This window comes from Cavia porcellus, unplaced genomic scaffold (assembly GCF_034190915.1).
Source record: "Cavia porcellus strain 051 isolate PalLab524CR breed Dunkin Hartley unplaced genomic scaffold, mCavPor4.1 scaffold_18, whole genome shotgun sequence".
Lineage (NCBI taxonomy): Eukaryota > Metazoa > Chordata > Mammalia > Rodentia > Caviidae > Cavia > Cavia porcellus.
This window is the reverse complement of record NW_026947501.1, coordinates 25,101,342-25,128,293: the sequence shown is the minus strand read 5'-3', so window position 1 is coordinate 25,128,293 and position 26,952 is coordinate 25,101,342. Positions and strand designations below refer to the sequence as shown.

The 26,952-nt window shown below is 50.2% G+C and overlaps 1 protein-coding gene across 1 annotated transcript; it reads right to left on the bottom strand.

Moving 5' to 3' along the window:
- Positions 1-263: 263 nt before the first annotated feature.
- Positions 264-26,881, bottom strand: Atp6v1b1 (ATPase H+ transporting V1 subunit B1). Its single transcript, XM_003469022.3, has 14 exons — positions 26,672-26,881; positions 19,755-19,810; positions 8,346-8,444; positions 8,068-8,161; positions 7,459-7,536; positions 6,510-6,649; positions 5,618-5,719; positions 4,963-5,060; positions 3,825-3,948; positions 3,457-3,607; positions 3,136-3,218; positions 2,285-2,389; positions 1,990-2,119; positions 264-1,908 (listed from the first exon to the last, which is right to left on the bottom strand). The coding sequence occupies exons 1-14, from the start codon at positions 26,787-26,789 to the stop codon at positions 1,745-1,747; spliced, it is 1,542 nt and encodes a 513-aa protein (XP_003469070.1). The 5' UTR covers positions 26,790-26,881; the 3' UTR covers positions 264-1,744.
- Positions 26,882-26,952: the final 71 nt, after the last annotated feature.

Here is a 26,952-nt window from a genome sequence, read left to right as displayed (position 1 = left end):
TCCTAGGTGACACCCAGGGGAAATGAACATATAGGTACACACAAAAACGTGTACATGAATGTTCAGAGCAGCATTATCCAGGTTAGGCAAAAAATGGAAACAATGCACATGTCCATTGACTGGTGGGTAAATAAAAGCTGGTACATCCACCCTGTGAAATATTACTTGGCAATTAAAATAAACAAAGTTCTGATAGATGCTTCAGCACGAATAAACCTTCAAAATGTTTGTGAAGCAAAAGAAGCCAGTCACAAAAGGCCACATAGTGTATGATTCCATTTATATGAAATGTCCAGAACAGGCAAATTCATAGAGATACAAAGTAGATTCATGGCTGCTTAGGGATGGGGAAGGAATGGATTGGTTGGAGGTATAGGATTTCTTTTGGGGGCAATAGAAATGTCCTAAAATTGATTGTGGTCATGGTCATTCAACTCTGTGAATATACTAAAAACTATTAAATCATACAGTTACAAATAGGTAAATTGTACAGTATGTGGATCATATCTCAATAAAACTGTTATTGAACAACAACAACAAAAACTCTATGCACAGTGCACAGCCAAATCTCTCCCCAGGACGGTTGTGAATTGTCATGGGAACAGGATGCCTATCTTTGGGCCTCCTTTGGTGTTAGCCCTTGATCCAAGAATTCTGACAGGGTTCTAGGCCACAGTGACTCAGAAATGAAAAGCATTGCTTGGCTAAAGTTCCATTTCCCCCAGCCACCCTTTCCCTTTTGAAAAGCATTCATGAATTCTTCATAGATTCACGACTTCTTTGCATGGGCAGAGAAACAGAAGACAGGATGACATCACAGAGGAGCAGGCAGCTTTCAAAGGAGTTCCCGGCAGCCTGAGTTTTAGAGCACTCTTCACCCATCTCTTCACTTCCTCAGCCTTCTGCACTGTCATGTCCCTCGGGCTACGTCCCTGACAACTATCCTCCCTCCCTGTCTGCAGCAAACCAAGCTACTCCCAGCATGTCTCCTGCAGAGATGTGTACAGTAAAAAAAAAAACAAAAATCATTTGTGGCTATGAATTTCTCTTCCATGGCCACTGAGCTTAAGTTCTACCCAAAAAATTTAGCAAGATATTTTAGAAAGATAAATATCTTCCTAAAAGGAATTTATTGTCACCTCTTAAGGCATAAGTGCGCTTTTTGTTTGCGTATTTTCCTTTTGTGGTTCTGGGGATTGAACCCCAGAAAGTGTTGGGTTGTATCTCTAGCCATTTTAAGTTTTGTGACAATGTTTTGCTGGGTTGTCCAGGCTGGCCTAAACTTTCGATCCTCTTTCCTCAGCCTCTGGAATACATATGATTTTAGGGAGAAAAAAAAATACTTTAATGACCTCCATGTATCCATCATCTATATCTAAAAACAATTTATTTCTTATCAATCTGGTTTTCACTAAGATAAATTCATCTCAATCATTCTTATTTGACGTAAAAATATACAGCTAGGGGTGCATCCTGGTGGCAGAGCCTGCTTAGCATGCAAGAGGCCCCAGCTGGATCTCCAGCGCCGCACAAACATACAAAATACCATGTAAAATAAAAATACGGATGCGCCAGTCCTAAGTCATAGGTCACAGGTTTACCAGCCCTCACGGTTCTTTCCGAGTGCTGCGAGCGGAGGAAGCCAGATGGAGCGTGCGAGCCCGCATAGCCTGCAGGAGCGGCGAGCTCCAGGTGCGGGCGGAAGGTGGCGCTGCGGACGGGAAGGAGTGGGGAGCGCGCGCGCCTAGAGCGCCGTGTAGGACGCGGCGTCCTGCGGCGCCCCCTCGCGGGCGTAGAACTCGTCGAGCACGCTCTGCGGGATGCGCTTCAGCATCTCTTTGGGGAAGATCCGCAGCAGCTTCCAGCCCAGGTCCAGAGACTCGAACACCGAGCGGTTCTCGTAGGGGCCTGGGACCGAGCAGCCGTGTTAGGAGCGGGAAGACCGGGAAGAGGCGACGCCTCCGCGCCCGCGGTGCGCCCCCGCCTCACCCTGGTTGATGAAGTTCTTCTCGAACTTGTGCAGGAATTCCAGGTAGAGCAGGTCCTCGGAGGTGAGCGCCTCCTCCCCCACCACCGCCTTCATGGCCTGCACGTCCTTCCCGATGGCGTAGCAGGCGTACTGGAGGGAGGGCACAGGAGCCAGCCTGGTCACCTCGGGGTCCGCTGGGCCCCCACCTGGCCGGGCTGGGGACTCAGGCCGGGAGAAAGGCTTGTCCAGAGTGGAGCTCAAACCTCCAGCTTCTGCAACGGGATAACCCCCGGCCCCTGGTCCTTTCGGCCTTACCAGCTGGTTGGAGACGTCTCCGTGATCCTTTCTGGTCATGCCCTCCCCGATGGCGGACTTCATCAGTCGAGACAGGGAAGGGAGCACATTGATAGGGGGGTAAACCTAGGGCAGGATAAGGGAGTGGCAGACACGGAGTCCAAGCTTTATTTTCTGTCCACGCTGCCTGTCTCTCCTCCCCTGTGGTCCTCAGACGAGCTGTCCCCATTCATCCTACAGAGAAGGAAGCTGCCACCCCTCCCATCTCCCATAAATTCTGGGGCAGGCGTCTACACATGTGGTCCTAGACAGGATACTGGGCATGGGGAGATGACACAAGGTGGTTAAGAAAAGGTTGGCCCTTTCAATGCTTGACTATTTGGACACAAAAAAATCAGATTGAAATTTAACAGGAGCCGCAAAGAAACAACCTGAAAAGAAAAAAAAGTCACGGATGCAGCCATTAACTTCTGGACAGGGCAGACACATTTTCTGACATTTTGGCACATTATTCACAATCTGTTTGTGTTAGTTATCTCTTCTTTTCTGCTCACGAAAGGGAAGGGAACTAGTATTTATTTAGTATCCGTTATCTTCCAGATATTTCCTATATGGCAACTGATTGTATCTCCCACGAGGCATTGGTGTCGTATTATTTCTATCTCATGGGAGAGGAATCCTGCCTGGGCTCAGGAAGATGGGGTTATTTTCTCAAATTCCCACAGGCAGGTGGGTTGGATTCTACCCAAACTGAACTTTCCAGGGCATGCCTCCGCTGGGGGCTGTCCCTCATCCAGGCACAGGGAGTGGTGGGCACTTGTTATTCTGTGTCTTTGGGGGTGAGAACAGATGGCAGACAGGAGGAGGAATACCTGTCTGTTATGTAGCTGTCTGTCCACGTAGATCTGTCCTTCAGTGATGAAACCCGTCAAGTCTGGGATGGGGTGGGTGATATCTGCAGGAAAATGCCCTGGTCTCAGTGTGGATGGGGCCCAGGTCTCCACTCACTCAAGGCCACCCAGGTCTCCTCAAAAGAGTGATGAGAGGGGAGCAGGTGAAGGGGGAAGGACAGTGTCTACCCTGATGGAGGGTCAGAATTACTGCACTTCCTTGCAAAGCAGCACAGGCTAATTTTCTGGGTAGGAAGGGGAGGTATAGGGATTCTCAGGGCTGAGGCTTGCAGGGAAGGCTACCATCATTGGGCATGGTGAGGATGGGGATCTGCGTGATGGATCCTCCTCGGCCCTCCACGCGGCCCGCCCTCTCGTAGATGGTGGCCAGGTCTGTATACATGTATCCGGGGAAGCCTCGGCGCCCAGGCACTTCCTCTCTGGCAGCTGAGACCTGCAATACCCATGGGCACTGAGGTAAGGAAGAGGCAGAGAGGCTGATCTTCAGAGGGGTGAAGAACAAGGTGGAGCCAGAAGAGGAATGAGCAGTGGTGACTGAGCCCCAGAGCAGGCCTGGGTGGATGAGTTCCCTCTGTTCTCAAGGAGACCCCTGAACCTCAAGCCTTGGGAGACGCAGGGAAGCACTTGGCACGCCTTGCCAGCCAACTTACCTCCCGCAAGGCCTCTGCATAGGAGCTCATGTCGGTCAGTATGACCAGCACGTGCTTCTCACACTGGTAGGCGAGGAACTCGGCAGTGGTCAGTGCCAGGCGTGGGGTGATGATTCGTTCGATCCTAGATGAGAGGTGCAGCTGGTGTTCAAAGAGCCTGGACACCCAGGCCTGCACCCCTCATTGTCCCAGAGCTGAGTGTAAGGTGAACTAGGCAGCTGGTTTCTGTTTATGGTAGCAGAATGTATGAGATGAGCCCCTGCCCCACACCCCAGGTCAGGTTCCCAGGAGCGAGTCTGACAGCCCCATCTCTTGTCATGCAGGAGAGGGCAGAAGACAGAGGCAGAGACCAGAGAGGGGAGTTGGGTGGGAGAAGCCCAGCAGTGTTTGATGAGGATGGCCATGCCTCGTCCCCATGGCCTGAAGGTGAAGGACTCTGGCCTATCGCACTAGGAGCTGGGTGAATGCTCAGCTCCTGCTTTAGCTCCCTCTCACTCCAGTCAGCTGGAGCACACGCGCCCTGCCCCAGGACTGCTGCTCGGCTTGCTGTCTCTCCCGCTGCCGATGAGCGCACTTAGTGTGTGTGGTCCACACGCCTGCCTGCCCTTCCCACTGCGAGCACTGCCAAACGCTCTCCTGCAGCTCCAGCTGCCTCTGGGCCTGTGGGCCTTCCCCTCGCTCGTGCCATCAATTGCATCCACAATTCTGCTCCTTAGTTTTTAGAGCCCCCTCATTACCCAGACTAGTTTATTAGAACTTTGTGTCTCATCATCCATCTGATTTCCCAGATTTAAACTCTCTGTTTAAGTTTTTAAACTTTCAAAATAGCAGTTTTTCTAAATAAATAGCTAGGGAAGGGATCTCTTTAATGTGATGTTGTGGAAGTGACCCAGGGATGAAAGGCCTGACTTAGGACAGTGATCAGATGAGGATTGTGGAAGGGCAGAGGAGTCATCGTTTGGCTCCCACTGTCTCTCCTTGGGCCATTCCCACCCCTTCTTGGGCCTCAGTTTCCCAGTTGTTCTCCTAGTTCTGTCCCATGGCTGTGATTCTGGGATGCTCTGAGCACTGGTACCCTAGTTTGGCGGGGGGGGGGGGTGCCCCCCCCCGGGAAGTCTGGGCATCAGGGAGGGCTCACGTGGGGTCGTTGGCCAAGTTCAGGAAGAGACAGACATTTCCCATAGTTCCATTTTGCTCAAAGTCGGACTTGAAGAACCTGGCTGTCTCCATGTTCACCTGGACACAGGGAAGAGAGAGCTGAAGGTGGCCTAAGGGCAGGGCCTGGACCCTCACAGCTGTTTTCTGGAAAGCTTGTGGATTGACTGACTAACAGCTGCCGGAGGCAAAGGCACTGTAGTCACTGGGGTGACTGGGACTCAGGAGGGGCCTCCAGAGAAGTTCAGACTTGTTCAGGTCAGGTTCCTGACGCTGCACCTCCTGGGTCACCTGCTGCCCGGCTCCTCCCCATCCTTCCCTCTGGCCTGCTGAGGCATTTTGGTATCCCATGAAGCTGTGTGGTGGCCTCAAGTGCCTTGTCCTCTTCCAGGCCACCCATCTTACAGCTTCTGTGGCCTTTGGGATGCAATGCCTGGAGGGAGGCACTGCCTTGGTCACAGAGCCTGCCTCGGCCATGCTCTTGGCCATCCCAGCAGACTGGCCTGGACTTGGATGGCTTCTCAGGAAGAGGGACTGTGGCTCACCCATCAGATCTGAATGTGTCAGGGCCCAAGAGAGACAGAGCTGCCTGCTCACTGATCCTAGAACTTGCTAATGGACCTAGGTGGATCCCTTACCCCCATGGCTGCAAAGACGATGGCAAAGTTGTCATCATGATAATCCAGCACAGCTTTGGATTTCTTCACCAGCCCGGCCTGGCGGCAGATCTGGGCTGCAATCTGAGAGAAGGTGTTGGGAGGGAGGCTGTTAGAGCAGAGCTCGGTACCTGCCCCGCTGAGGAGAGAGACAGAGAATGTCCCATCTGCACTTCTACGCAGGCCTTTGGAGGGGCTGTCCCAGGCTGAAGAGGTGCAAGGGCTGCCCCAGATGTACAATCCTTCTTGGGGGAGGGATCTGTTCTTTAGAGCATTCAGGCTTGTGAGAGCCTCTGTCCCTCTCTTAGTGTGCTGGAGCTTCATGGGGACAGAGCTGCCTCTGGCCTGCGATGTGTATAGTTACCAAACACCATGTCCAAAGCCAGGATGTGTGTGTACGTGTGCGTGTGTGTGTGTGTGTGTGAGAGAGAGAGAGAGAGAGAGAGAGAGAGAGAGAGAGAGAGAGAGGCACATGCATGTGCAAGATTCTTATCTTGCAGACCATGTTGAGGTGAGCTACATTCAAGAGTAGCTGGGAAGGAATACCTAGACACTTTGTCCTGCTGGCCACTGTGAGAGGCACTGACTACATGAACTTGGTGATGGTAGTGGAATAGATGTGGACTGGGGCACGTGAGTACAGGGACAAGGAAGCTTTGCTGAGCAGGATCTTCAACACTGAAGGCAACCAGAGAACCTACATGTGCCCCACTGATTCCCGGTAGCTGGAAGGCCTGCTGGGGGCAGGGACTGGGCATGGAAGAGGGCTTGTGGGACCCTGAGTGCCAGCATGAATGCAGGTGACCCCACTGCCCACTGGGCACAGGTGCCTAGGCCTGTGCTTGCCTTTTGGCTGTGCCCCCACAGGCCTCACCTCATTGTGGGGGAGCCCAGCCGCGGAGAAGATGGGGATTTTCTGACCACGGGCAATGCTGTTCATGACATCAATGGGAGAAATACCCGTCTGAATCATCTCCTCAGGGTAGATTCGGTCATGGGGGTTGATGGGTTGACCTGGGAAAGGCAATCATGGAGCCATGCTCAGGGGTTCCCCTTTTCCTCTCCTCCCCAGCCCCAACCCAGACTCCAGAGCAGCGCTGTTCCCACTTACTGGGGTGACGGGGGATGTTTTGCCCAGTGTAGCCCCAGCCATATAAAACATGGTTTGGGAGTGAAAATGTCTCTCATTTGAGTTGGTTTAAGTTTCAACAGCCAGGTCCATACTACCTTGGACAGCACTGCCCTGGTGCTTGGTTAGTGGGTGTTGGGAACTCAGGCTAAGCACCCCTAGGGTGAAGGCAGCCAGGCAAAACACCTACGACAGGCAGACAGACCTGAAGGTGACTCAAAAACTGCCTATCTGAGCAGATGCCTTAAGCAAGTCATGGGCTTCAGTGGTCTCTGTCATCCCCTCCGTAAACTGGTGGGATGGAGACACAGGACAGAGGAAGCCCCCACATGAATGGGTGAGACCCTAGGAGGGCCTGAGTCTGTTACTGCAGACCACCCCAGTGCAGCCCTCAGGATGGGGACACAGATCCTGGGGGTGTGCACAGGTGTGCAGATGTGCAGGATGATACCATTTTACAAAGGATAGACACAGTGCTGAGTGCAGTGTCCTGATTCACTGGGTTGGGGACAGGCAATCTTTTTTTTTTTTTTTACCCTCATATCCACTTGATCTGTGCCTTATTCTGTCTGGCCTTGAGTTGGCACTGGCCAGTGGTCTGAGCACAACTTCCAAGGACAGGGTGGCAGAAATGATGAGTGGGAAGGAATTGGAGGATGAGTCCTGAAAACCACCCAGGGCACCAGTTACTCACCATTGATGTCCAGAAAATCCTCTGCCATGACCACAGGCCCTTTATCAATGGGTTTGCCCGAGCCATTGAAAATCCGACCTGAAAGGGGGTAGGAGGTGTATTTGGACGCTCAGGGCCACCCCTGAGTCCCTCACTGCTCTCAGCCTCCAACTGTCTTTTGCACCACCCCATGTCCCCTTCCCACCCATTCCTCAGGTGGGAACACTCTTTAGTCTCCTAGACACCACCCAGGTCAGTGATTCTAATGGCGAGATCACTGGACTTCAAAAAGGTGGGGGGCGACCAGGCCAGGTAGGGCAAGTCCTGAGACACATTTGGGGACATATGGGGTTTTACAGTCCCTTTCAGCCTGACCCCCAGTTGGTCAAGTACCTGCTGCCCTTGTAGGTAATTTGAACCTGCTTGCCCATTATTGAACACTTGCTATATATCAGGTCCTAAGCTAAGGTTGGGAACTCAGGAGACAAGATCTAATCTCTGTCCTCAAATTGTTCACAGGAAAGACAGACACACAAACAGTCCCTGACAAGGCAGCAGCTAGAGCCTGGTCAGAGGAGCTGGGGCAGGAAGGCAGAGGAGCTCCTCCCACCACCACCAGGCATGCCTTACCCAGCATGTCCTCGGACACCGGGGTCCGCAGAATGTCCCCTGTGAACTCGCAGGTGGTCTTCCGGGCATCGATCCCAGAGGTTCCTTCAAACACCTATGGGGTAAGAGGTACCTATTCTGATGAGGGGCTTGCTGAGGGCTCTTTGTGCCCAGCTCTGAGCAAGGTGTTTACAGGGAAATCGGAAATTTATCATCTTCAGAGTTGGGAAGATAGTGTGGGAAGCCTCAGGGGCTTGTTAATTCATCCACCCGGCCAACATCTCACTGATGCCACTTACCTGAACAATAGCCTTGGTCCCAGCCACCTCGAGCACTTGGCCACTCCTCTGAGTTCCATCGGGCAGAGTGAAGTTGACGATCTCAGCATACTGGGCAAACTGGGGAGAGCAGTCCAGAGTCACAATGAGACCAGATGCAAAGCTACGTCACCTCCCTCATTCTCCAGTCTCAAGCTGCCATCTTCCCTCTTGTGCCCAGACACTTGTGGAAATGCACTGGAGGGACTGGGCAGTGGACTTTTGGGGTCTGTTTGGAAGAAGTATGCCTGGATGGTTAGGAGCCAATTTAGAGGTGCAAAACTAGGTTAGAATTGAAGCTCTTTCACCTAGTGGTGTGTGATTTTGGAAGTCACTTAGTGGCTTAACTAACCTGTTAAACACTTAAATCATTAATTAGTCTTGTCTCAGCTTTATAATGAAGATGATGATGATAATAATACCTACTTTATAGAAGTGTGCTGGTCAGGAAAAGAGAAAATACAGCAAATCCTTTAGCATGGTGACTGGCAGCTTGTAAAAGATTAATAAGGTGGAGCAGCTATTGTGGCCATGTGGTCTCCATGGCCCACACTAATAGGAAACACATTAACCATGGGGCTGGGATTGATTCACATGTAATAGATTGGGGGTTCTAGAATTTAAAAATACAGCCAACCTACAGAATATTTAAGTGATTCTTACAGCCTGGCAATCAAAAAGATTTGATCAAAGAATTTAAATAGACATTGCTTCAAAGAAGATACACAAATGGCTAATATGCACATAAGATGGTTACCATCGTTAATCATTAGGGAAATTAAAATCAAAATCCTGATGAGATATCATTTCATACCCACTGAGATTCATACAATCATAAAGGCAGATGATAACAAACGTTACCAACGGTGTAGAAAAATTTGGTTGACGTTTATAGCATGTGAATTGTAACTTAAGTTTTAAAATCCAATCAGGCTGTCTCTGCGGGGCCACATCAACAAGCAGGCAGTTAGAGCTGTGCGCTTGCTGGGGAGTCCAGGAGCTCTGCTTTCTGTGAGTGCTCTGGGGACTGCAGCATCCCTGTCTTTACCAACACTGAGGGAGGCTCGAGGCTTGACCAGGAAGCTGTGCTGGAGAAGTCTCCTCACCCAGGTCCTAGCTGTTCTGCTAGAGAATTTAGTCCTGTTCCTGCACCTCTGCCAGGCCCAGGACCTGGGGCGAGTGAACAGCATCTCACTGGCAGATTTAGTTTAGAGTGTAAGTCATAAGCCTTTTGTTTTGTTTTAGTACTGGAGATAGAGCCCAGAGGCTTCATCTCCATCCTTGTTATTACTGTACTCTTTTGAGACAGAGTCTCACTAACTCACTAAGTTGCCAAGGCTGGCTTCAAACTTGCAGCCTTTTGCCTCAGCCTCCTGGAGTGCTGGGGTTATAGGTATGAACCACCACACCCATCAAGCCATAATCTTAATCCAACATAAAGCAGTAAATAAAAGACAATCCCCCCCCCAACTGCTAATATTCTGGGAAATTAAAGTGCTCTTCTAACTAGGTGTGGTGGCACATGCCTGTGATCCCTGAACTCAGGAGGCTGAGGCCGGAGGATTGCTGTGAGTTCAAGGGCAGCCTGGGGTATGTGGTAAATTCAAGGCCAGTCTGAGAGGCATAGCAAGACCCTGTCTAAAAAAAGAAAAAAAGGAAATGAAAAGTGCTCCTCTAAATTACTCCTTGTACCAAAGTAGAAGAAATCAAAGCCAAACAACATTACATAGAAAAGCATAGAAAGAACATTGATTTGTGCCAGGACCTATAAACTACATAAAGCTGTACCGTGTTCTCTGACCATAATCTATGCAAGTGAGAAATTGATATAAAAAATAGAAAAACTTCATATATTTGAGAACAAAAGCATTCTAAATACAGAAGGCCTTATAGAATAAGAAAACATTCAGCAGGGCTGGGGATTTAGCTCAGTGGCATAAGCGCCTGCCTTGCAAGCAGGCAGTCCTGAGTTCCATCCCTGGTACCGATAAAAAGGAAAAAGACAAAAAGAAAAAAAAAATTCAGCTCCAAAGAATAATGAAAATTATACATCAATATATATATGATACATTTGAAGTTTAAAGATTTTATATTAGAAATGTTGAAGAAGCTTAAAACCATGTAAATTAAGAAGTTAAAAAGAATAGCATGAAAATCCCATAAAATGTTTAATAAGACAGAAAAATCAAACCAAAAAATGAGTGCATATATAATAGAGATCAAGAAAGCTAAACTGGTTGTTTGGAAAGTCTAATAAAATTGACAAATAGGCAACATTTATAAAGAAGAACAAAAACCCTGAATAAATAATTGTTGGAATAAATGGCACAACCAGTTATACTGAGAATATTAAAGAGGTAATGATGTGTGTGAACAACTTTATGCAACATATTTAAAAATTTCGATAAGATTAGTGAAATTCTAGAAGACTGCATCTCAAACCAAAATCCAATTAAAATGAACAGAAATCCAGTATGATCTTGTAATTTTAAAACACTGAATGAATGGTTTAAAGACTTTCTACAAATATGCACAAGGCTCAGTTATACTAGTGGATTCTAACACTCAAAGAACAAATTAATTTAAAATTTACTTAAACTCTTCAAAAGTATGGAAGGGAAGGTTTGGTATTTAATTCATTTTATGAGGAAAGTATAAACTTGGCATCAGAATAAAATAATTACCAGAAAATTGTAGACAAGCCCACTCATGCAAATGGATGCAAAAATCCTCAACTAAATATTAGCAAACTGAACCCAACATTTATAAAAAAGACTAAGTTACAAACCAAAAAATAAAAGAAAAAATTACAAAATGAAAGTGAAGATAAACACCCATACACATGTAGAAAATAAAAAATTGGGGACTTTCAGGAATGCAAAGTTATTCCTGTATTATAAAGTCTATTAATGCCATTCATCTCATTAATGGATTAAAGGATTAAAAATTCAGGTCATCTCAAGTTTTTTTTTTGAATGAAGTTTTAAAAATTTTCCATGATAACAATCAAAAGAAAAAAGAATAAAACCAATCTTAAAAAAAATAAGATGGAAATTTCTTAACCCCAAAATGCGTATTATTTTAAAAATGTACTAAAAATACTTTTTCAAGAAATAAAGTATTTTCAATGCAAAAGGCCCAGCCTTTAAAATTAGGAACAAAACCAGAATACTTGCTGTCATTCTATTTAACATGGTCCTGGAACAACCTGCTAGGAATAAGAGCAGAAGGAGGAATAATGGAAAAATGACATAAGTGAAGATTAAAAGACTAGAAACAAAGCTATTGCATGGAAACGACCCCCTGATCCAATATAGTAATCAAAAGAAAACTATAGACTGATTTTTGAGTGCAGAAACTCCAAGTAAACTATTAGTCTGATCAAGCAACGTATGAAATAAATAAGCAAAGGCTTATTCCAAGAATACCAGACTAGAGAAATCAGCATCAGAGAATTTGTCAACATTTTACAATGTAATTTGTTATAACAGAGAATTTGCCAACAAAATAAAAAGAAAAACCCTCTAAGGTTATATAAATAGATGCTGAAGACGTGATAAAATTTAGAAGCTTCTGTTTCTAATCCAATTCTAGGTAAAACAAATGAAAAGCAACTATTTTAACACTACCAAAACCAACATGAATATCTTTGTAAATGTTGAAATGCTGAATTCATTTTCACTTCAAATAAAAATCATTACAGAGATACCAGTGTCCTATGGTTAGTATTGTTTCAGAAGTCTTAGTTTATGCAGTCAAATAAAATTTAAAATTAACCAATAAACATAGATGAGGAATGTTTCATTTTTAAAAAGAAAGAATAGTAGTGGGAGGGAACTGTAGTCCTTAAACATCTCAATGAAAGATTGTCAAAACTTTCCAGACTGTGGGGAGCTAAACAGACACAGTGATTAAACACAATACATGACTACAGGCTGGATTCCATAGTGGATAGGAAAAAATGTTATACAATACTTTATGGATCAACTGATCAACTTGACTATGGATGGTAGATTAAAGTATAATATTAATATAAAAAATTTGTAACTCTCTGAAGAGAAAAAATATGGAAGAAAATAATGTCTTTTTGGAAATAGGCCATGTAGTTGGGCAATATTTACCCTCAAAAGAGTCAGGAAAAAAATGTACACACACATATATACTCACATATGCTGAGCAAATGATAGAACAAATGAAATAAAATATAAAAATTGGGTAAGTGTATGGGCCTTGAACTATTTTTATTTTTACATAAACCCAAAATTGTTTCCAAGTGAAAGTATACCAATATAAAAAAGAGACACAATTCCCCTTTTTTCAGGAAATATTGTAAATCTAGAAAAATGTAAGGGGCTCTGGTCAAAACACACGCTCACAAAACTGTAGGAGGAATAAAAGAACTTGTTTATGTATATGATAAACTTATAAAAATCAGTATTCTTCCATGCCAATGATAGACAATTAGATGATGCAAGAGAGAAAAAAATCCCATCCACAGCAAAGCCAACACCCTTAAAATAATTGGTAACACGTAATAAGAAAGATACAAGAACAATAATAACCTCTTATTGAAAAACATAAAACAAGCTCAGGAAAAAGTGGAGAACAATGCTTTCCTTCTATAATTTACTATCACAAATAAGTAGATAAATTAATCCATCCCCAATGGGTTATTGTTTCTTTTGGAATTTAATTAAAATATCCTATATTTGGAGCTGGGGATTTAGCTCAGTGGCATAAGCACCTTGCAAACAGGCGGTCATGAGTTCGATCCCCGGTACCGATAAAAAAAAATCCTATATTTCATATACATGTCTGAGAATAGCCAAAAACAGTTATTGAAAAGATCAGAGATAGAGTATTTGCCTTAATGGATACTCAAAGTTGCTATTTAAAATTTTTTTCTATAAAGCTTCTCATGTCAAGCAGTAAGTCAAATGTGACACAGATAAATAAATTATTGGGACAGACTAGAGAGTCCAGAAAGTTTCCAGATTTTATATAACTATTATAGAGTAAATGTAGTCTATTAATTCACAGAGAGGAAAATGCACAAATAGTGCTAATGTCACTGGACACTTATGTATTTTTTTGACATTTATGTGCTTTTAAACATTTTTTTTTTGAGACAGGGTCTCACTGTGCAGCCCAGGATAGCCTCAAACTCACAGTGATCCTTCTGCCTCAGCCTCCCAAGTGCTGGGATCCCAGGCATGAGCTACCACACCCAGCTGCTGGACATTTAGAAGACAACCACATCAAAAACGCAAGCACATCCCAGGCATGTAAACAATTTAAACACAAAGCCAAAATAATTTGCAGAGATACTAGAATATTTTCTTCTTTTCTCTCCAAAAGACAGATGAGAGATGTCTTTAAGCAAGATAAGAAATTCAGACGCCATAAACAACAGCAAAAATATCTGATTACATAAAGTTTTCAAATTTCTGTATGGTAAAGATTTGATAAACAAAGAGGCAGAGGATGGTCGGAGGTACATAAAAAGAGCTTCCAGAACTCTCTGTATACAAACTCTGAGTAGAGGAGGATTTCATCGAGCAGGAAATAAAACCCAGATGGTAAACAGATCCACAACCACTGCCTTGGCCGGCAGGAAGATACAAAGTGAGACGGAACCCGGCTTCATCCGCTACACAGACCAAGCCACAGGACAGAACACAGATGGGCAGGTGGAGTTGCAGAGTCTCTCATACCCTGTAAGGGGGAAAGTGAATAGCAGCAGCCCTCTGAGCAAGTAATCTTGCCCCAAATCCTATTTAAAAATTGTGCTCAGTGGGAGAGTTCAGGGTAGCACGCCTGAGGCCCTGATCCCCGGGAGCAAAACATGAAAAACACAAAACTACTCTGGAGCAGTCATTCTGTTTCTCAAGGGATCTACCCTATAGTCATGAAAGCTGTGGTGTAAAAGGCATAGACTGTATATCACGGTACGTTAGTCATAGCAAACCTGCAAATATGCCAAATATCTGAAATCAGGGTATACACTATAGCTTGCCATCCACGAACAAAGTGTGTCTACAGACATGGAGGGAATTCTTAACACGGAGAGACCAGCACTAATGTCAGCCTTGAGCACGTATATATTTGTCTGTGTGTCAGCCCCGACAGCAGGATGTTTTTGGAAAGCGGTGTGTGTGTGTGGGGGGGGGGGGTTACTGGGACTCAAACCCAGAGACACTGTACCACTGAGATACATCCTGGACTCTTTCTGTGTTTGTTTTGAGACAGTCTCATGCGTTGCCCAGCGTGGCATTGAACACGTGATCCTCCTCCAAGGATCTTCCCATTGTTATGGGGGTGGGGTGGGAAGCAGATAGGGACAAGTAATTCACTCTGTGTATTTATTGTGTTTGTTTCATTTCATTACAAGGAGCAGGCATTATTTTTAAAAGCTAATAAAATTTGGAGACCTGTTCATGGACCGCGGAGGTGATGACCACTATCGTGGCTATCATCCTGTCCTCTGCTGGGCACACACAGTGACCTTGCGGGTCGAGGGAGAAGGGAGCCACTGGGGTGGAGCGTCAGGCCGACCCTGAAGGACCTTCTGGCTTGGGCCTCTCTTGCATTGTGAAGAAGAGGGCAGGAAAGCGTCCCCGTTCTCTCCCTGCCCTCCTCGGTCATCCCGCGGAATGTGGGCGCTCAAGGGGAGACCCTCTCCGAGACTAAGACCCTGCCATCCCGGTTCTCACCATAAGAGGGCGCCTAAGAGCAAGAAAGGCGAGAGCCTGGGAAAAGAGCTCCCTGGTTGAGGTTCGGTCCTTCTGCCCCGGCCACTCTGCCGGCAGGTCAGTGTCTCCATCTGAAACCGCCCTGGCTTTGATGTTTGTCGTCCTACCGGAGGTGATGATGGGCTGTTAACTCCAGGAGGAAAACTGCTGGACAGAGCTCGACCAGAGAGGTTCCCAAAAGAAACCAAGCCATGGGCCCAATAAAACTGGGCAGGAGGGTGATGAATAGTGATTATTTCTATGTGAATTCATGTGGGCGAGAGAGGGCGCCGGGAGACGGCAAGGTTGTGCAGGACGGTCAGGGTCGTCGCACCTGTCCCATTACCCTCGCCTGAAGTGCAGGGGTAGACGCTGAGATTCTTTAAGAAGAGAACGCTGAGCATTGTGGGTATGGGGGAGTGATTTTGGGAGAAGAGGAAGGGTCTCTTTATCAGTTAGCGAGTGGGTACAGGGGAGAGTTCCAGTCTGCAGCGGTGAGTTTATGCTCCAAGCTGCCCTGCTTCCCAGACTGAGCCAGCCCTATCCTATCAACTCTCCCTATTGGCTACTGAGAAGATTGCAGGGTGTGGGGGTCACTGAGGGCCATCCCTCGCTTTACTGAGCTCTCATCCAGCTAGGACCCTGCCCAGGAGAGCTGCTCTGTACACAGGGAGGAATAGAGGTCCTGAGAAAGATGCTAGGACTTGTGCACGGCTTCCCCTACCAGGACTGGCCAGGGCGGCATGGGAACTTTCTTTTGCAAAGTGGCTCAGGGGTGATATACAATATTTTAAAGCAGTCACGGAAGTGTAGGATGGATAAGGCGGATAAGGTGGTGCTTATTCCAAGTGTCAAATAAGGTAATGCTATATCCATAAACAACTACAAATACTATTTGGCTCACAGGACGAGGAATTATGAGATGCTCTAGAGCAGTTGCTCTCAACGTGTGGTCGTCAGGGCAACACGCACGTCACCTGGGAACTTGTAATAAACGCATATTCAGCCGGCGGACATGGCAGTTGCGTAGGCAGCATCAGAATCCCAGGATTCTGAGAGGCTGAGGCAGGAGGATCACAAGTTCAAGCTCAACCCTGGACCCTATCTCAAATAATAAAAAAGGTTTGAGGTTCAATCTTCAGTACTGAAAAAAAAAAAAAAAAAAACCAAAACTGCAAATTCCTGGGTTCCAGGCCAGAGCTGCTACATCAGCAATTTGGCCAAGGGGAGCCTCGCGATCTGTTGCAAGTTCAAGTTTGAGAAGCCCCGCCCTAGTGAAGTCTATCTAGAATACGCCCATTCAGGCGAGAGTCAGCCGGTTCCTTGTTAATGCTTTCAATCACCTGTGTGTGAGTTCGAGAGAGTTTGCACGTGAGTGTGTGCTAGTGTGTGAGGATGTGTGAACGGCAGGTGTGCAAACTATCGAGAGCATAGGAACACATGTGGATGTGTACCCTTGTGGGATCAGGACAGGGGGCTGCTGCTCGATCTAGGAGGATTGGTTCTACACTCTACAAATCACGCGTGCAGATGCCTTAGGGTTACACACCCTCAAAGCTTTGCTTCCGGTCCGAGTGCTTAATGTCCTTGGCTAAAAACTTATGATCTATATTAAATTCATTAAATTCCCAACATATTTTTCCTTACAAGAGAAATGGAAGCATGAATATTTGCCTGTGCGATTCAGTACTGGCAGAAGGTGGCGCTGCAGAGACAGACTACATCGCAGCGTTTTGACCCAGCGGCTCCAAAAGTGGAAAGGGAAGTGGGCAGCGGTGAGGGTGCAGAGAAGCGCCTTCCCCTTCCCTTGGGCGTATGAGGCTGCGTGCCATCGACCCTTTTCCTAGCCCTGGAAGCCGAGGAGTCTCTGGGTATCTCCACCACCCAGTTAGCCTTGCCCTATTGGAGTTACAGATGCATCGGAGCATCAGAGCCACAGTCCGCGGGTCTCTTTCCTAGTCCTGCCCCATCCTGCAGCCTGCACAGGGACTGCCATCCACTCTGCCCTGGCTCAGCCTTGCCCAGGAGTGTAGGAGCAGGCAGCGCTGGCACGGTGTGTTTTCTCCGGCTTATTAGCATTGCTAATGAGGCGGAGCTATTACTGGCTGTTCCCCTGGGAATAATACCTTTTTCTGATCTGATCCTTAAGTCAACCCTATTAATCTTAATATATGAGGGAATTGGGATTTACAGTCCCAGAGAGACGGTTGCAGACCTGTGGGGCTGTGAGAACAGACTTCTGGGCTTCAGCCCAGTTTCTGACTCTGCAGTCTGAGGTGGAGCCCACAAAATTATTTCCAACAAGTTTCCAGGTAGAGCTGAAGCTGTTGTCTAGGATTAGCTGGGAGCGAGTAGAAAAGAGTGGACAGACCTGGTTTCACCACTGGAAGTCCTCATTATGTATCTCAAAACAGAGGAGAACTTGGAGAAATGATACTGTCTCAAGGGATGGAAATACTATCCCAATTTGATTATTTCCCAATGTACACATATGCTGAATTGTAATACTCTATCCCACAAATAAGCACAAATATGTCAACTTTTTTTTTTCTTGGTACCAGGGATGGAACTGTCAACTTTTTTAAAAGTGCCAATCAAATGTTCCTCATAGAACAGAATTATCTTTTTCTATGAATTGTTTTTAATTTTCGTACCTGGCACAGAACTCAACCTTGTGCTTGCCTGGTAGGTGCTTGTGCTGCTGAGCTAAACCTCCAGCCCTGTCTTGGTTTTTGTTTTTTTTTTTTGTCTTTTTCGTTTTTATGGGTACTAGGGATCGTACTCACGACTGCCTGCTTGCAAGGCAGGCGCTTATGCCGCTGAGCTAAATCCCCAGCCCCTGCTGTCTTGGTTTTTTGAGACAAGATTTCCCTAGGCAGTTCAGACTGAACTTGAACTCACTTTGTAGCCCAGGCTGGCCTCGAACTCCTGACAACCCTGCTGCCTCAGCTCTCAAGCGCTGGGATTATAAGCATGTGCCATCTTGTCTTTTAAAATCGTTATTATTGTAGCAATTTGACTTTCAAAACCAAATCCTGCTCTTTGTCATAACAGAGGTGTTTAAAATGAGAAAACACATTCAAGAAGTCGGACTGCTTAGACCCTGATTTCAGGGTGCATACTCTTCACTGCTGAGGCAGGCTTCCTTGAGGAGTGTCTGTTACACAATAAATGAGCCTGTGAACTTGGAATCTAAATGGGCCTGAATTTAAAATCTGTGCTTTAGTAGTGGTGGTTTGTTTTCTTTGAGATAGGGTTGGCCTTGAATTCACTGTGTAGCTCAGCTTAGCCTGGAACTCAGTGATCCTCTTGCCTCAGCCTCCTGAGTGCTGGTTAATAAGCATGCACCACCACACCCCAACTTCAAAGTGTGGTTTCTTTAACAGAGTGGGCTCAGCCCGTATCTAGTCAGGCAAACATTCATTCATTCACCTCATTAATTTATTCTTTCTTCCTCTGAGTAAACATACCCTGAGTGCCCGCTATGGCCGGGGTGTTCAGTAAGAGTGTTATCTCTGCTGGGCTCCTGGAGCCAGGGGTTAATAAATGTGTCCAGTAGAGCCCAGCAGAAGGATGCAGTGTGAGTGTGGGAGAGGCGTGGGGAGGTGCAATGTGACCAGATTATGATCCAGTGCCCAATGGGCACAGAGTGGAGGGGAGGAAATGGCTCAGTATGAAGGTGACCTCTCAGCTCGGGGATGAACCAAAGGGGAACTGGGGGAGGTGAGTACTGCAGGAGAGGGAACAGTAATGCAAAGGCTCAGAGGTGCTCGGCTGGGAGGTCCTTGCAGAGATTGGGTGGAGAGAGAGAGAAGAGTAAGCAGGAAGGTCTACAGGAACCATCACAGAGCTGTAAGCAAAAGCAGTGTGACTGTGGGGTGGAGAGAAGATGGGACAGCACAGGCAGGGACTCCAGTGCCAGTGTCCTATTGAGGGGACCTGGGTCCTGGCAGAGTGGGGGCTAGGGAAAGGGATGGAGGTGGCACTCAAGTTTCCAGTCTGCTCCTTGGGGATGAAGCAGGCTGCCGAAGGACAGCAGTGATCCTGCATCTCTGCAGGATCCTCCATAGTCTCCCATCTCCAGACTCAAAGGACTGCCAATGCCTGTGGGCTCCTGCAGTTCCCAGGAGATGCTAGATAGTCTTCAGGTCAGTTTCCTTCCATGGTCCCACTCCACTCCCACCCACGGGGCTGGTTCTGACACTGAGAGGGTCCAGAGCCCTTTGGAAACCCTCAAGCCCTGGAGAGACATGAGCTGGCAGTGACCAGCCACCATCACCTTCCCTGTAGGCTTGGGAAGGGAAAGGAAGTGAGTCCAAGGTGGGGAGAGCCCCGCCTCTGGGGCCACCAGGCACCTCCATTCCTCTACTGAAGATGCAGGGCACCATGGGCCAACTACCAACTCCTCAGTGTCACACTAGTGGGATGCCAGAGCCAGGGCCCAGTGGCCTCCAGGAGGAGTTTGCCCTCCCAAAAGCCCCAGAAGGGGTGCCTGGAGACACAGGTAGAGGAGGACAGTATGGAAACAGGTGATGGAAGGGAGAAAGAATAGGGCAGGCCCTGGCCACCCAGGGGTGGGACGGTTGAGAAGAAATCCTCTAGAGGGAAGGGGAGCCCTGGGGGTGGGCTTGAGACCTGGGAAGAGCAAAAGGAGTCTTACCTTGACCTGGTCCAGCACCACCAGGGGCCCATTGACACTGCACACGGTCCTGTAGGCTTGGGAAGGGAAAGAAGGAGGTGAGGGTCACCCCACCACACCCTCACCTATGAAAGTTTTGCTCCAGGATGGTCACGCGCTCACACACACACACACACACACACACACACACACACACGCATGCACAGAGGCATCCTTTCTCTGCCTGCCCTCCCTCTCCAGCCCGGGCCATCAGGGTCATTAGCTATGACAGGGCCAGCCACCATTGCTGTAAGGGTCATGCCCCTGCCCACAGGGCCCCTGCTGCCTCGGACACCTGCAGGAGGCTGGGGGAGGGCTGGCGACCCAAGAGGCCTCTGAATTCTCCCCAGCTGGCGGAAGCTCTGCTCTTTCCCTCTGGCCTCAACCCCCACCTCAAACCCCCAGGACATTTTCCAAAGGCCTTTGGCCTCCAGCTGTGGCCCTCCCCAGACCCACATTTCCCTCTAGTCACCCCACACTGACTGAGCACTGTGGGAGGGAAAGGGGGCTTGCTTCTTTGGTTGAGAGAAACCAAACAGGGCCTCTGCTCTCACCACCAGGCCCAGGCAAGGTCCTGCGGCCAGCTCCTGGGCTCCCCTGGCTTCCCAGGACCTCTGAGGGGAAGGGAGTAGACAGGGAAACACATTCATGGATCTAGCGGCTGGAGAGACTCACAGATGGGAAACCAGTTCAGTTCACCAGGTGGGATTAGGCTGGACATGAGGAAACCTTTGCTGGCTCCAACAGAAGCAGCTATGGACGGGTGGCCAGGAAGCCTGAGTCTGGCTCTGACAGAGGCTGGCTGAGGGACCTGGGAGGTCCCTTGCCCGTGGCAATGAGGTACCATAGCCTTCTCTTGGTATCTTGTCTGATACCAAGCCACACCTGAGACGAAGGAACTTGGCAAGGCAAGATGGGCAGTCCTAGGTCACTCAGGCTGGCAGGGAGACATGTCCCAGAGCGGGAAAAGCTTACCCAGGGCCACGCAGATGTTCGTGGCAGAGCCAGGGCTGGGCCCTGCCTTGCATTTCTCATGAGACCACCCTGGCTTCTGGTGTGGCCTTTTTCTTGCTTCTGATCATGCCTGGTCCCAAGCCAGCCGATGCCAAAGAGCAACCAAAAGCTCCAGACCAAGCTCCCCACTCCCAGTCTGGGCTTCTGTGGTCAAACCCCTTATTTTTGTCTGATCTAAGTTCCTTTCGCCAGGATGGGCTCAGGCAGACCAACCTGGCAAGACATGCTTACACAGATCTTTACGTGTCCCCTGAATATAAGGACTGTTTGAAACACTCGGCCTTCAGAGGAGCATGCGAAGATCAGCTCAGCTCTGCTAGCCTTTGGGGCTTTCTCAGCTCCCTGCCCTCAGCTTACCTACAGCCCCCCTTTACCCAGCTGCCCTATCCCATGAAGGAGATCCCTCCCACCTTCTGTCTTAGGCATGTGTCTGCCCCTGCACCCAGACCTGGGCTCTAGAGGTGACTCCTCCTGGGGTGAGGAGCCAGGGCCCCCACTCCTGTGTTCTTTCCATCAAGCAAGCTCTGGTATCTCCCATCTAGGAGAACACTCCTCAAGCCCCAGTCCTTTTCCGGGTCTGCTCTTTGGAGCACGGTCTCCATGGATTCTCTTCCCTTCCCCACAGCCACCCGCTCCTCCTGCCTCTCTGCTCCGTCTTCTCTGGAGGCCACCCCAAGCCTGTGGACTGCTACCTCCAGGTGACCCCGTGCATCCCAGTGGAGGCAGGGTGCTCTCTTCTCCTGGGGAGGTCTGCCCTGCCCTGCCCGCTTGCCCCACCTCCTGGTTGCCCCACAGGCTCCTGGGAAGGCAGCTTGGCTCCTTCTCTTCCCTGCTTTCTCTGAGTCATTCACTTCCCTCCTTTCCTCTCCGTTTCCTTTCTTCAAGCATCTTCCTCCCCGTAACGGGGACTGAATCCAGGGCCTTGCACATGCTGGGCAACCCCTCTACCACTGAGCTATAACTTTGGAACTTTTATTATTTTATTTTGAGGCAGGGTCTCGGTATGTTGCTCTGCCCTCAAACTTGTGATCCTCCTGCCTCAGCCTTCTAACAGGTGGATTGCAGGCAAGAGCTGTCACATTTGCCATATGTATTGGAGGCTTTCTACGTTTTAGGCTGGGAGAAAAAAGGCAAATAAAACATGGAGCCTACAATCTAAAATAAGGGTCAGGGAAGAAACAGAATTACAAATTGTAGTGGGTGCTGAGAAGGGAAAGAACAGGGTGAGTGTGTGAGGGGGGCCAGAGGCCCGGCCGAGTGCTCAGGGAGGGGAACAGCTTGGGGAGGTCTGCTTCATCCCTCCTCCCCTCTTCCCTCCTCCTTCCTTCTCTTTTTTCCTTGCCTCCTTCCTTGCTTTCTTTCTTCTGTCTCTCTTTTTTCCTTTTTCTTACTCTCCTCACTGTACTGGGGATTGAACCCAGGGCCTGCACACTGGGTTATCTTCCCAGCCCCTTTGGTATTATTATTTTTTTAAAATTTCAGGCAAAGTCTTGCTAAGTCACTAAGTTGCCATTCTGGGCTCAGACTTGTGATTCTCCTGCCTCAGCCTCCCAGGGTGCTAGTATAACAGGTCTGTGCCACAGCGTCTGGCTGGGAAGGGCCTTTTGAGCTGAGCCCTGAGCACCAAGTGGTACTCTTCAGATCCCATGGGGGCCACTGGTAGCTGTGTGGTGAGTTGTTCACAGATGAGAATGAGCCCCTTCCTGGGTGCCTTGGGAGAACAGGGAGGGGTGGTGCAGTGGCCAGCAGAGGCTGGCGTCTGGGCACAGGAGGCAGGTCGGCTCCGGGGACGGCAGGCAGCAGACTCCACAGCCAGCCCAGGGCACACACTCGGCAAGGATTTAGTGGATGAATTACGGAGACATCACTGGTTCCTCCAGCTCATTCCCGCATCCCATGTCAGAACCAGAGTGTGCCCCCCACTTGCCCAGCCCCCCGACCAAAGACCAAAAGAGGGTCCTGCTGCTGGCTTGAGGCCTCCCACTCCTCACTCCTGCCTGCTTCCCCTGAAGATGGTGGACAAGAAAGAGGACGCACAGTGCCTAGCAGGTGGCAGCCGTAGAGGGTCCCCCAAAGGGGAGGGGAGGGGACAGAAGCATGGGCAGCACCCTCCCCAGCAGGAAAAAATCACCATCTCCTGTCCACAGGGCGTCTGCCCAAATACCCTAGGGCTAGGGCTGCGGAAAGCAGGCGGCCCAGCCACGGGAGGAGGAAGGATTTGTGCCTCCAGCGCTCGCTGAGAACCCCACGGAAAAGCCAGCCTCTTACAGCTCCGTGGAGAAACGCTGGGCCTGCCGGGGCTGGGATGGAAGAGGAGAGGGGAGAGGTGGAAAGACGCAGGGTGGGTGGTCCTGCAGGAGGGCGGGGGGGGGGGGGGGCGGACGGACAGACGTCCCAGGGAACCACTGCCTGTTCCACCCCCTCCCTTCAGTTCACAGCAGCACGCCCATTTCACAGCTTCTGTCACATGAAACCCCCATTAACTGTGACATCCAACAACCCTACCTGGGGAGAGGGGGCTGCGGGCAGTGGAGATGGAGGGTGCGGGATTAGAGGATGCGCGGCTCAGAGAAGAGGAGGGGCTGCCCCGGAAGGCACCGGGCGGCCGCTAAGTGCTGGCCCGCTGGCCCTCAGGGCGCCAGCTTCTCAAGTCTCCTCTGAGGGAAGGCGGGCTTGATGGCTGCCTTCAAGGGAATTCTGCACCCCTGAGTCCTGCAGACTGACATCCCAGAGGAATTGTGTCTCTCCTCTGAAACGCTCTAGAGCGGATTTTTTCTTAGAGCTGTCCAGTTTGGACACTGACAACGTGGCAGCTGAGCAGCAAAGATGTCCTTGACTGGTAGTAAGGCCTTTGTTTGCACGCACCCTGGCCTCTGACTGTGTCCATTGCATGGAGAGGCAAACTGAGGCCCAGAAAGTCTGCTGACTTCTCCCAGGACACACTGCAGTTCAGGACAGTATCTTGTGATACTCAGGGATTAGGGCCACTACCCAACCCTGGATGTCCCCCTTGACCCTGGAGGGGAAGGGGTGCCGAGCTGCCAGCAGAGAGCTGGCTCAGATGACCTGAGGGCACGCCCTCAATAGGCCTCCCCCGAGATGCTTGCCACCCCTTTCCATTGTCCTTGCTGACACTGGGCTGCACTTTGGGCTGCAGGCCAGTGGGCTGCCTCCCTACCCCCACCTCCCGGCTGCCGGTCCTGTCAAAAGCTCAGCGGGGCTCCCGAACAGCGCTCTAATTAGCGCAGGACCAACCACACCTGCAGCGTCCCGGGAGAGGGCAGAGGCAGGCGCCCATGCGTGAGGCCGGGTGGGGGCAAGCCCGGGGCAGCAGGTCCGCACCCCCTCCCTGATCCCAGCTGGGGAGATTAGGGGAGGGAGGGCAGGCTCTGGAGGCTGGGGGTTCTTAGAATCAGCCGAGACCCTGTGGCTTCCTCCCCTTTCAGTTGAGGAAACTGAGGCTGGGCAGAGAGCCCCTGGGCGATCTCACCTGGCTTCATTCCTCCTACTGGGCTGTCCACTTATATTCTGAACCTTTTATCCAAGTCGTACCCTCTCCCCAGCCTGGTATCTTCTGCCCAAGCAAACAGAGGAAGCTCCATGCCACCTCCTCTGAACCAAGCTCCTGGGGAACAACTCTAGCTCCATGGGAGGTAAAGGGGCCTTCTCTCCCAGGGCGGACATTGCTGTTCATCCCATTCTGAACTACCCTCTTTCTGGAAAACTCTCTCCACTGCAGGGACAACATCAACCTTCTGGCTTCCATGGGGGCTCAGCCTCCTCCAGCAAGGGAAGGCTTCCCAGGTTTCCCTCAGCTCACCTCCACCCACGGCCAAGCAATCCTAGGGCTTCGGCCTTGTGGTCTTGTGGTCTGCCTAGGCAGCCTGGTAGAGGGCTGAGCCTCCAGGGTAGGAGGCCAGGCTGGGGAAGGAGGGCAAACAGGGACACACAGTCTACCCTCCATCCCATGGAGGTAGCAGCTGGAGACAGAGTATGTCTAGACAGTCCCTGGTCCTGTGCCTGTCCTAGTCCTGAGGAGGAGAGAAACGCCCCTCAGTCACTTGAAGAGGACAGAGGGGAGTGGGGCAGGAGGCAGGCTGGCCACTGGTGTGGCCTCTCAAGACAGTCATGTGCAGCAAAGCCAAGGCATTGGCCCCCTGCACCAGTCTGGGCTCTGGGGCAGCTGCGGGATGAACAGACTGACCTGGTTGGGGGCCCCACACAACTATAATGGAAGAGGCTGCAATTCCGGGGCGTTTGTCACTCCTGGGTTCCAGCCTGGCTTGGAACCTGTCAGGTGTTGACTGTAAATAAGGAGCTGGCTGGGAAGGAACTGGCTAGAGGCCGCTCTAGGCCTGCGCAGTCCTGCCTGGGGGAGGCCGGCGGGGTGAGGCTGTATCTGGAGGACACCTTCCAAGGTGCATTCCCGAAAAGCAGAACAGAACCTGTAGGTCCAGCCCCCACACCCTGCCCAACAGTAGCTTCTCCTGCCACGCGTGGGGTGGAGCTGGCCTGCAGGGGTGAGTTACCACATGGGAAGAGGCAAGATCAGACTGTAGCTGCGGCTCCTGTCCTGAGCTCTGGACCCACTGGGGCCAGGTCACAGCTTGTTTACAGCCCTTGGGAACTTCAGCTTTGGCCCAGGGGAATCTGAGCCCCTGTTCTCCTCCCACCTCCACAGCCAGGACCTGCAGGGCCTCCTTGAGAAACCTGACCCCTCTCCACTCTCTCATGTCCCCTTAGCTGCTCTGTGCCCCACCCCAGCACTTGTCTCAGGCCCCAGCAGGTGCCCCACACTGGGGCTCTGCTCCCTGAGTCCCCGGTTGAGTTCCCAGGTGCCCGCCCTCTCATCCACAATTGGGTGGCACTGGGAGGCTGCCCAGGGAGGGAAGCAGGGAGGGGAAAAGGTGACTGTGTCATGATCTGTCCCCTCACCCCACGCACCCTTCCTCAGCTGGGGCTGGCCAGGCTGGTTTATTCCGTGGAGCTAGGCTGTCTGGGAATTTGCTGTGCCAAGTAGAATGACCTTGGACAAGGAGACTGGGGCTCCCTTTGATCCTCTGCAGCTCGACAGATTCTCTGGGCCTTGGCCCATCCCTGCAGGACAGGCACAGGAGGTCCCTGAGAAGCTCACAAGGCGACACCCCAGCACCCATGTGCATGTACATGCCTCTGTGCCCAACACTGCGCTAACTGTGCACACACACTGCCACACTCAGACATGTGACACTGCCCAACCAGAGCTCACACATCACAAACAATACTCACCTTCACTCTGTGTTCAGGCACACACACACACACACACACACACCAAACAAAGGTGGGAACACACCCTCCAGGCTCAGCCCTTACCTGCTTCTGTACACAGACCCCCCCCCCACACACACAAGGTCCACGCACCATTAACGACACAGCCACCCACTTCCTTGTGCTGAGAATGCTCACATAGCCTACACTGCCACACCCGTTAGCCCAAGTCCACTTTATGTTACACTGACTTGTGTTGCGCGTTTGGGGCACATTCCTCACGCGCATGCACGCAAGTTCCCATGGGAGGATGCACACACATGTGATCTCTGCCCCCTTCTCTCTCAGGGGCATTTGGAAGCACTCTGAACTCAGAGTCCGAAGCAGGGTCAGGGTGAAACAGTTACTTCCCAGCCCCCTCCTGTGGGTCAGCCTGGCCTGGGCCCTCCACCCCTCTGCCTTCACAGGTGTTGCCTTTTGTATGCATCACTCCCACTGGACAGAGAGCTCCCTAGTCTCTCTAGGTCTCATCTTTCTTTTCCCCTTGGCAAGAAGCAGGGCTGAGGGACCTCGGAACCCACAGCTGCAGAGCACCACAGCTCCCCACCTTGGTCTCCCCGGCTGTGGCTCATACTCACTGATTCGGGGGTGGGTGATGTAGTTTCGGGTGACTGCCTGCACATGCTGTCGGGCTGTGCCTGGGTCACAGCCACTGCTGGGGAGCTCCCCGGGCCTGCTGTCTACCTTCATAGCCATGGCGAGTGGTGGCTAGGAGTCAGTGCCTGACTTGGTGGCGGCCAAGACTGAAGACTTTGGGCCCAGCTGGAGCTGGAAGGAACTGCCCAGCCTGAGCCCGCGGCCACCCCTCCCCTTGCTCCCCTCTCCTCCCACTCCCTCGGCACTCCTCCCCCAGGGGCTG

Coding starts and splice junctions, on each gene's coding strand:
- Atp6v1b1 (XM_003469022.3), bottom strand. CDS start 26,789: ATGGCTATGAAGGTAGACAGCAGGCCCGGGGAGCTCCCCAGCAGTGGC. Junction 5,720..6,509: donor CTGGGCTCCCCCACAATGAG/GTGAGGCCTGTG, acceptor ACCTTCTCTCAG/ATTGCAGCCCAGATCTGCCG. Junction 3,949..4,962: donor AACTTGGCCAACGACCCCAC/GTGAGCCCTCCC, acceptor CCTCTCATCTAG/GATCGAACGAATCATCACCC.